Source organism: Pelodiscus sinensis, chromosome Z, assembly GCF_052426305.1.
Source record: "Pelodiscus sinensis isolate ZL-2025 chromosome Z, ASM5242630v1, whole genome shotgun sequence".
NCBI classification, from domain to species: domain Eukaryota; kingdom Metazoa; phylum Chordata; order Testudines; family Trionychidae; genus Pelodiscus; species Pelodiscus sinensis.
Window position 1 is genome coordinate 7,224,478 of NC_143085.1, and position 10,627 is coordinate 7,235,104.

Here is a 10,627-nt window from a genome sequence, read left to right on the forward strand (position 1 = left end):
GCTAGGAGGTGAGTGGGGGACCAGCACCATAGTCCCAGTGGCTCTGAGGACTGGCTGCCACAGCCCTGCCCATTCCACCTTAGGCCCCACCCTTTTTTGGGAGCACAGAGCTGGGTCCCGCACATCCCTTGCCTGGGGGCCCATAAAAGCTGTCAGCCTCCTGATTCAGTCTTGTTCCTCATGTTATTTAGGCAGTGTTAGTTCTTCAAGTGCTTACTCATGTCCTTTCCATGTAGGTGTGCGTGCACCGTGTGTATAGACATCGGAGCTTTTTCCCCCCCAGCAGTACCCGTTGGGCCAGCCAGGGAGCCCTCTGGAGTGGTGCCGCTAAATTGGCACATATCTGCCCCTGCTGGCCTTCCAATCCCTCAGTTCCTTCTTCCTGCCTTTGACAGTAATTGGAGTGCCTTGACTTCTCTGCACATAGTTGTTCATAGGACTTTGGTGTTGTTTTGCTCTTAGTACTTAGTGGTAGTTAGTAGTCAGTTGTTCACAGTGGGAGTTCCCGCTTTATTTCTCCCCTCCTAAGGAGGGGATGTGGCGGGAGCTGGGGGGCGGAGGGAGGAAGGAGGGGAGACATGGTTTCAAGCCTTGCTCCGAGTACTTGAAACCTATGCCCTGTGGTGACCCCCACAACGCTTGCCTAAAGTGTCTGGGGGAAGGCCACCTTACAGATAGCTGCAAGATTTGCTGGGGCTTTCAGCCCAGAATGAAGAGGGAGCATGATTCTAGGCTCAAGTTCCTCCTGATGGAATCTACTCTCCATCCGCTGGCACCAGACTTGGCACCTATTATACGTGGTGCGCCGGGATTGCTGTGGGAAGCTGCAGGGGCACCGAGACAGTTTGGGACCTTATGGAGCTGACGTCATCCAAGGGTCAGCACCAGCTATTGACACCGGGATGCAGGGAGCAGTGCGGCACTGGAAACGGCAGCGAGACTGGCTTTAAGAGCATCAGCAGCTCTGCTGGCAACCTCCTCCACAGCACTGCCCACCTGAGCGCTTTCATACCAGCACAGCCTGCAATACTGAGGCCATCTTCCGAACATATGCCACCGCCTGCACCGGTCCACCACCACGGGAATCCTGTCGTGGTGGTGAAGCACCAACCCCAGCACCAATCCCCAATATTGTCTTTGACGGCACCACCATGATTGGCGTCGGACTTTTCAGTGGAGGCGGAGGTAGTGTGTTCCAGGGCCTCCTGGACTCGGTCCTGTTCAGTTGGGTTTCCACATAAGCAAGGAAAAGTCCATCTTGTTCCACACTCAAGTGATCAAGTTTGTGGGGACTCATCTAGATTCCACCACAGCCTGGGCCTCCATACCCAGGGCCAAGTTTACAGACATGCAGGACATTATTGAGGGGCTGAAGGTCTCGCCCTTCATAGCAATCAGAAGTTGCATGCAACTCTTGGGCCATATGGCAGCATGTACCTACAAGGTGCAACGTGCCAGATTGCACCTCTGCCCCCTACAAGCATGGCTGAGACATGTTCACAACCTAGCCCACACTCAGCTGGACATGGTGCTCACCATCCCAGGAAACATTCTCCTCTCGTTTGAGTGGTGGTTGCAGGAGGCGTGGTCTGTGCGGGCATTCCTTTCACCAGATAGTGTCCCTCAGTGCAGCTGGTCATGGATGCTTTGGACACAGGCTGGGAGGGGTAAACCTTTTGGGTCTCCAGACTCAAGGTATGTGGTCCCAAGCAGAACAGTCCCTTCATATAAATGTTAGAGAGCTCAGGGCAGTCCGATTAGCCTGCCAGGTATTTCTGCCTCACCTGAGGCACAAGGCTGTCTCGGTCCTGACAGACAATTCAGTAGCGATGTTCTGTATCAACAAATAGGGTGGACCTCGTTCTCCCCTGTGTCAGGAAGCCTGTTCCTATAGGAATTTTGCCTTGCTCATGATATTCACTTGGAGGCTCCCGAGGACCTGAAACGTCCTGGCGGACAGGCTCAGCAGGTCATTCAGTGATCCCTCAGGAAGGACATAGTGTGGGATATTTTCCACAGGTGGGGACATCCCCACCTAGACCTGATTGCCATCTACAGCAACATAAAGGGTGGGTCTAGACTACAGGGTTTTGTCGACAAAACTATACCTGCGTCTACACTGCCGCTGCATAATGTCAACAGAACTTGGCAGTTTTGTCAACGGCCGTAAGCCTCATTCTACGAGGAATAACGCCTTTTGACAACAGAGTTCTGCTGACAGAAGGCATTATTGCATCGATACTGTCCTTTGCGTCTACACTGTCATGTTGACAAAGTGGCTTGCTTTGTCGACAGAACTGGATGTAGTCTAGACACTCTTTGTCGACAGAAGCTTTGTCAACAGTATCTGTCGACAAAGCCTCTGTCGACAAAAGCCTGTAGTCTAGACGTACCCAAAGTGTTGGGACTTCTGCTCCTACCTGGGCCATGGCCAGGGTCGCTGAGGGATGCTTATATGTAGATTGGCCCCCTCAACTGCTGTATGTGTTCCCTTTTACCCCAATACACAAAGTCCTCCTCAGGGTGAAGAGGTTCAAGGCCTCAGTGATATTAGTGGCGCCAGAATGGCCCCGCCAACACTGGTTCCCCACTCTCCTGGATCTGTCAGTGGAGGAGCCCATGGTGCTTCCCTTACTATCTGATCTCATTACCCAGGACCTGGGGAAGTGGGAGGGGACAGATGTGGCACTCGAACCTCCACTCCCTCCATCTCGCAGTGTGGAAGGTTGGTGGTTAAGGGGCGCTGAGCATCTCTGCTTGGAGGCAGTAAGGAAAGTCTTGTTGGAGAGTAGGAAACCCTGCACTAGGGCCGCATGCTCAGCAAAGTGGAGATGTTTCCCTAATGGGCCTCCCAGAGCGGGGTGGACCCTATGGAAGCCCCATACCACTCATCCTAGAATACTTTGAGCTCAGGTGGCAAGGTCTATCTACTTTGTCAGTTCAGGTTCCCCTGGTGGCCATTTTGGGCTTTCACCCAAGGGAACAGGTCAGGCTGTGTTTGCCAATGCACTAGTCAAGCGCTTCCTTAAGGGGGTGGACAGGCCTATATCCATCAGCCCCTTCCACCCTGGGGTCTTAACTTGATCCTCACAAGGCTTATAGGTCTTCTGTTTGAACCCCATTGCCACTTGTTCCATAAAACAGCTTTCATGGAAGATCACCTTTTTGGTGGCCATCATGTCCACTAGCATGGTGTCAGAGTTATGGGGCCCTCACATCAGAGCCACTGTATACAGTTTTCTTTAAAGACAAGGTGAGACTGTGCCTTCACCTGGAATTTCTCCCAAAAGTTGTCTCCCATATTCACATATCCCAGGACATTTACCAGTTTTCTTTCCAAAACCTCACGCTGCGCCTAAGGGCCTTACACTCATTGAATGTCAGGAGAGCCCTAGTGTTTTATGTAGCAAGAACAAGACCATTTCACAGATCACCTCAACTCTTTATTTCCATAGTGAAAAGGGTGAAGGGCCTTCCGGCGTTGGCCCAGCGTTTGTCAACCTGGATCTCGTGCATTAAGGCATGCTACCACCTCGCCAACGAGCCACTGCCTCCCCTCACAACCCATTCCACTAGGCCGCAAGCTTTGTCCATGGCCTTTTTTGCGCAGGTGCCCATCCTCAACATCTGCAGGGTCATCTGTGCACATTCACCAACCACTATGCCATCATGCAGTAGGCCAGGGATGATGCAGCCTTTGGTAGGGCTGTGCAGCAGTCCATTTCCAGTTAATCTCCAACCCCACCTCCTGTGGTAGAGCTAGGGAGTTGCCACATGGAATGGACATGAGAAAGCACTTGAAGAAAATACGGTTACTTACCTCGTAACTTGTTCTTCAAGATGTGTTGTTCATGTCCACGCCAAATCCCACCCACCTCCCCTTCATCAGAGTGTTCCGGCAAGAAGGAACTGAGGGGGTGGAGGGCCAGCAGGGGTATATATGCACCAAGATAGCAGTGCCAGTCCAGGATGCTACCTGTCTGTCTCAATGGGTACCGCTGGGGGGGGGAAGCTCCAACTTCTGTGCACGTGGCACGCACACACCTACATGGAATGGATATGAGCAACACATCTAGAAGAACAACAGTTATGAGAGGTAAGTATCTGTTTTTTCTAGAGCCTTTTCTCCCATATTGTTGCATGGCAACCTCATTTTGCTCTAATGGGAAAATTTCCTCCACAAATACTTTCAAAACAAAACAGGAGTGTTTAGTGATGTAAATACCATTGTGAAAAAGGAGATTCCTCCAGGCGATGCATGTGTGTGTGATATTCTTTCTAAAATCCTTTTAATTTGTGTGTCCAAAACAAAATTGCCATGGAAGTACATTTCCTAGTTGTTCTAGGAAGAGAGATACTCCAGCTGAGTTCATTTTCAGATCCGCAAATCCTCCAGAATGGGAATGTCTTGCGACACTTCATAAATTAAAAGAATTTACTCTAGAACAAATAGATAATTAGATTGTGATGATTTCCATAAGGACCATGGGAAGGATTTCTGTGTTGAAGCATAGGATGGCAGCCTTCCTCACTGAAGATAATTTTGCATGGAATGGGTTGCTCAGTGATCCATAGGTGGTCCCTAGATTAGTGCTGGATTAAATAGAAATGAGTTTGTTCCACAAGTAATCAGGATACTTTGTTTTCTTAACGTGACCAAGAAACCTGCAAAAACATTGTTTTAGAACAATAATAAAACTAGACTTTTAAACATTGATACACTACATTAATTGTTTAAATATTTCTTGAAATAAATTGCTTGCTCCTAATCCTGGAATTATTCTTTAGCTATAGCAGCTGAGGCTGCTAGAAGATGATTTGGGCCAGAAATGATATATTACTATCTTGCTAATGCGGCCATAACTTGAAAGTCTAATGTTAACATTCACTATTGCCATGAAAATGGAACACAAGTGATTTCAAATTATCTTTAAAAGCTAAAATCCCAACCCTTTAAAGATCGTCCGTGTAAATGCGACAGTGTAGGAGAGTGTACTAAGTGATGTGATCTTGTGTTAATCAGAATGGGGCCAAATTAAACAGTATAAGTGAATATTGCGGCTGATAGGGCTGTATTGTATAGTGAAAAGTCTTATCTATAAAATGAGAGAGAAATCTAAGCCTGGCAAATTTGTAACCTCCGTGCTCCCATCCTCTTATCAGAATGCTTACATAGACATCCAGTAACTTGTGCTATGTGTACAAAACATGAGGTGTAAATTAATTTTTGATACACTTTCATATAATTTAGTAGAAACACTGATCAAGCTATGTGGTCTCCTGGTGCAGAGACTTCTGCAGCAATATTTACATTTATCTTCAGAAAGAGGATACAATTATTTTCTGTAATAGTTGGTTTCTGGCCATAGCCTGTTTAAAGCCACACTTATCTACCTCTTCTCATGAATTGTCGTTTAGGCTTCTTTAGGACACCATGTTAAAGGAAAACTGCTGGTAAGTGTCTGTAATAGTTACGTTCCATCCAGCCAGGACTTACCTGGTGGCTGGTAACAAACCTTTGTAGTTGGTGCTATTATATCCACAGAGCACACATCTGGGAACCTAGGAGTGTGGCTTTTCTGAACAGTTCAGAGAAGTGGCTTCCCTTTTTCAGTAAGGCTGAATTAGTTGTGGGCATGTTTTCATTTGAACAATGTGAAGTGATTGGGGGAGTGGGGAAGATACACTCTTCTTAATTAAAAATGTAACTTTAAGGTTTTTGTCACTCAGCTGTCCACGTCCATTGTTTTTGAATGACAGTAGCCCTAATAAGAGAGGTCCTCCCACATATAATGAGCACATAACCAAGCGGGTAGCATCAAGCCCAGGACCACCAGAAGGTCCAAGCCACCCTCGAGAACCAAGCACACCACATCGGTATCGAGAGGGAAGGACAGAGCTGCGCAGGGACAAGTCTCCTGGGCGACCACTGGAGAGAGAGAAATCTCCAGGCAGGCTTCTGAGCACCCGCAGAGAAAGGTCCCCAGGAAGGTTGTTTGACGAGAGCAGTAGGGGGCGAACACCTGTGGGAGGTGCAAGAACTCCACTCTCACAAGTCAATAAGGTAAGTTAAGCTGGAGCTCTGTCAAACTTCTGAGTCTCCCGCTGGGGAGTCACTGTTTGCATAGTGAAACGCCTGTGTGGGAGAGGGGCTTCAACCTACGCCCACTTTAAAATATGTGCAGTCGCAGTCCATAGAAACATATAATAGGCATTGGATATCTGAAAATCTCTTCAACAGAGAATATTTTCTTCCAGTGCTATCCTAGAGTGTTTAGATCTGTTTGACTATAGTCTACATCTGTGAATGAGGAGCGATCTGCACAGAGAGAAATCAGGTTCACACTGAACATGGGAGGAGGTTTATTTGGGAGGAGAAGGTGCTTGTCAGGAGCACATTATGTGCCAGGTAAAGATGGTGACCTTTCCTTCACTGGTAGGGGAAGATTCATGCCACACAGTGTTTTCATCTAGGCAAGGAGACAAATGGTACTCTGCTACTGCTACCTACTGGCAACAGTGCTGCTTATATGACTTGGGACCACATACAGGAGAACAGGAATGTTTTACTCCATCTTGAATAACTTGTAATTTTATTTCTGCTAGGTCTGGGACCAATCTTCAGTATAAGTCTCAGCTAGACAAACTTACTCCTCATCGTGATCTGCAGGAAAAACAAAGGAAATGTACTGAGTATATGCACTCCATGCTTCTGCTGCCCGGTTACCAAAACAACCTTATGGGGCCGGAACTTACTCCACATCTGGAGACGTGTGACTCTAACAAGGATTGTCTGCCTCTCAGTTTATTTCCCTGCACCTTCCTGCAGTCATACTTTTTGCACTTTGTACTACTGTTACTCTTTCAAGCAGTTCATAAACTTTTTGTACTCTAGCTTTAGTCCTTAATAGTTCATCAAGGAAATCAAATGGGATGAGGATCCCGACCCAGATCTTAATGTGGTTAGCACCATTTACCAGATAACAAATCATAGTTTTGAAAAAGATGCTGGTATTTGTGATGGCCTTGTAAATGGAAAGGCCATGGTGAGTCGGTTGCAGTAGACAGCATCGCTGGATATTCTCTACAGGACTCTAGAGAATTAATCTGGATCTGTTTGTTCCCCTCCCTCCACCCCTCCCCCTCCCATTCAAAGCTCATTCTCTTTTGTTCTCACTCAAATTGCTCCAGTGCAGCTTTGTTCAGATGGATGATGAGAAGGGCAGATCCCTTGATTAGATGGTCACAGTCCCCCATGCCCTAAAACAAAGTGCATTGTCTCTGACATTCTAGGGTACGAGACTTTCGACCCAAGTTTTCTGCATGGCAATTCACTGCATGCTGCCGCACCATCACGTTGGCTGCTCTCTCCTTTTAGGTTGCTGTGCTAAGTATTGTATTGTACCTCACCTGTAAATTAATTGAAGTCTTTAGATTACGCTGCAAAATGACTGCCATGATTTACTGGAGAATTTGGCACAGAAGAGAGTTACTTCCTTATTATATGGCAAGAGAACTATAATCACTATCCCTCTCCTTCACATCACCCCAGTGTCTAACATGATCCCATTCAGAAATTGCATCCGAATCTTATGGCCATTGTTTTCCATAGAGGCCACTCCTCACAGTCAGGTTGTCCCCTCTCCCCCGAACTTCATAGGAAAGCATGAGAAAGCAAGTGCACAGAATTATCATCTCTCAAAACAAAATTCTTACTTTATGATTGTATCTTGTACTGTAAAACCTAACAGTCACGGCACAAGAGGATACTTGCAATAAACAGCTTTGGCGGTTACCAAACACCTCACCTCTGCTTCTGCCTCTAACCTCAAGCCATTTATTGCTTCATATTCTCCAATGCCATGAACATTTTCCCTTGTAACTGAGCCAGGGAGCAAATGATTCTCGAGGCAGCTTTTGACCATTCAGTCTGCTTCAGCAACATGCTGAGTGAACAACTGTGTTCTCTATAAAAAAGGAAAGGAGCAAAACTGCATCCAGTTTTCCCATTGGCCAAGCCTTTTATCTTCCGCTTGTTCCTTGCCAGCCAGTGCTAACCTGTCCTAGACACCCATAAACCTCCAAATGCCTTGTCAGTGCCCTTTGGCAAGTTCATGGATATTGTGTTCTGTTCTCTTGTCTGTTGGGTTACTTTAGACCAGATGATTTGGCAGGAAACGTGCTGAAAATTGTCTCTTGGTCTTAGTATTTTGAAAGGTCACAGAGATCAGTCTTTAAGTCTTTGCATCTCATGGAAGATCTTCATGGCCTAGAAATGGGTTTGTCAAGTCCTGAGAGTGTATATCTTGTGTCTTGTTTGTGAAATGCTTCCTGTTATAGAGATAGCTCAAAGGACTGTACATATTTACGAGAAACTTTATATTCGTAACAAAAGGAAATTGAATTGGTTTCTACTTTTTTATTGTAAACTGCATTTTTCAACACTAGCTTTTTGTTTTAATGGTGGTTGTGGACAGCCATCTTCAGACATTGGAGGGGCCTCAGCTTAATCCTCCCAGATCCCATGAAGAAATATTGTGACATTAAATTACAATCAAAAGCTTGTTAGCATAAATGAGATTTTAGGTATCTAAAAGTACAGGATTTTTCTTCATTACCTTTTTATTATTGACAAGGGAGGAAACCACAAATACAGTTCAAAGTCCACCTGGAAAATATTGAACTTTGTTGTTGAAGAATAACCAAATAAAACAATTAACTATATTGACTAGCATGGTGAAATGACCTTTTCCTTCCATGTAGGGTACCACTAAACTAGTCTATCAGATTAGCCATTCTTGGGAGCTATGTAATCAATAGTGCAAGCTTACCAAAGAGCTCATCTTCAGACTATTCTGCCTTTTAGCAGACATCTTCCCATGACCAAGTAGCATATGCGCTATCAGAAAGCTAAAACATATTGATTTGAACTGAAACAGGTTTTTAACTAGCAGTGTAAGCCCTTAACTATACATCCATTGATGGTAGCAGAGATGAAGATGAGTATCTGGAAGACTCTGGCCCTTGGCAAATAATCCAAATACAAAATTTCAGGTAGGAATAAACCCTTTTAGTTGCCAATAGCATCGGCGGCTGCTGCTGCTGCTGCTCTCCTGCAGCAGTGTTTTAATAGGAAGGGGAATGGTTAGTTATTCATCCCACCATCTTAATATTCTGGTGCTGTAATGCCTGAGAGCTGCAATTTTTTAAAAGCCTACACAAATATAATTCAGATTGTACTTAATCTGCCAAGTTACTGTACATCTTAATAACTTACACCTGGTGGGAAAACTCTAGATCAGACTTAATGTAAATACAACTATTTTTAACTAACAATTTTTACAGGGTCTGAAGAATTCTTTCACAGGAAGAGTTTTTAATATTCACTCTGCTGCCTGCAGTAACTTTTTATTTCTGTCCTCCTACTGTTCAGTGTTTTTGTGCACATAAATATCCCAACCTCCCCATAAAGGCTTTTCTTGGCAGGCGTGTGGGAGATTTACTAATAGCTACTCTTACATTTTGGTCTACACAACATTTTACATGAAAATGTTCTGCATAAAGCCAAACTGCTTGATTTATCTATTGTGCCTACTATCTGATGTATCTGATGAAATGCTAACTTGTTAAATGTTCCTTTATTTCTATTTTAATGTGCACAGAGAATACATCTTTAAAACTCATTGTTTCATTCCTATGATGCATGATCAGAATTGTAACAAAACTAAAATAATCTAGAAACGTGAAGTAAAATATTTATTAAGCCTTTTGACTGCCATGAACACTACACACATTCTCAGCCACCTTGACCCTATTTTCTGTGCTCAAATTTACTGGAGAAAAAGCATTGTGTCTATGGCAAATTTAAGGTTTACTTGCATGAAGCAACGGTAAGGAGACATATGGCACCTACCTATAATGGTAGTCTATCAACAAACAAGCTGGCATATGAAGTAGTAGCTATGCTATCATGTTTTGTACCCAGCTTTTTCCTTTGGATGGATTTAATTCATGCGGTAACAAAGGGTGCAGAATACAATGACTGAGTTGCATACACTTCTTGCAGAAATCCACCCCATTGACAGTAGGGCTGGCTATGGTCTGACATACTGTCCCTCTAAGGCACATTTTAGAGCATGCAGTTGGTTGCTTTTATGAAAGGGTCGGATCTGAAAATACATGTCACCAAAAAGTGTGCGTGGCTTCCATACACAGAATGAGAGTTAGATATAAACATCCAGTTCCACTACAGACTATGGGACTTTTCATGAAACATGGAACAGTAGAAACTAAATGATTATGACAAATAGCACCTACTATCAGCACAGGCTGAGGGAATTTGATGCCAAAGGCAAAAAATGGTGCTTTGACAGACGTATAGGTTACATCTACATTGGCAAGATTTTGCACAAATACTTTTAACGCAAGAGTTTTTGCATAAAAGTATTTGTGCAAGAGAGCGTCTACACTGGCATGTGCTTTTGTGCAAGAGATGTGCTTTTGTGCAAAAGCATCCGTGCCAGTGTAGATGCTCTCTTGTGCAAGAAGGCTCTAATGGCCATTTTAACCATAGGGCTTTCTTGCACAAGAAATTCATGTTGCCTGTCTACACTGGCCTCTTGTGCCA

The 10,627-nt window shown here is 44.9% G+C and overlaps 1 protein-coding gene across 6 annotated transcripts in view; it reads left to right on the forward strand.

Moving 5' to 3' along the window:
• Positions 1 to 7,149, forward strand: part of CIT (citron rho-interacting serine/threonine kinase) — a 150,541-nt gene extending 143,392 nt beyond the window's left edge. For 4 of the 6 annotated variants that reach the window (XM_075898126.2, XM_089775208.1, XM_089775209.1 and 1 more), the window contains 2 exons: positions 5,731 to 6,064; positions 6,607 to 7,149. In XM_075898126.2, coding sequence (XP_075754241.1) covers positions 5,731 to 6,064; positions 6,607 to 6,630 — 358 coding nt within the window. In that variant the 3' untranslated portion in view covers positions 6,631 to 7,149. The remainder of the gene's footprint in view (positions 1 to 5,730; positions 6,065 to 6,606) is intronic. The other 2 variants (XM_075898129.2, XM_075898133.2) reach the window with 1 other exon arrangement.
• Positions 7,150 to 10,627: the final 3,478 nt, after the last annotated feature.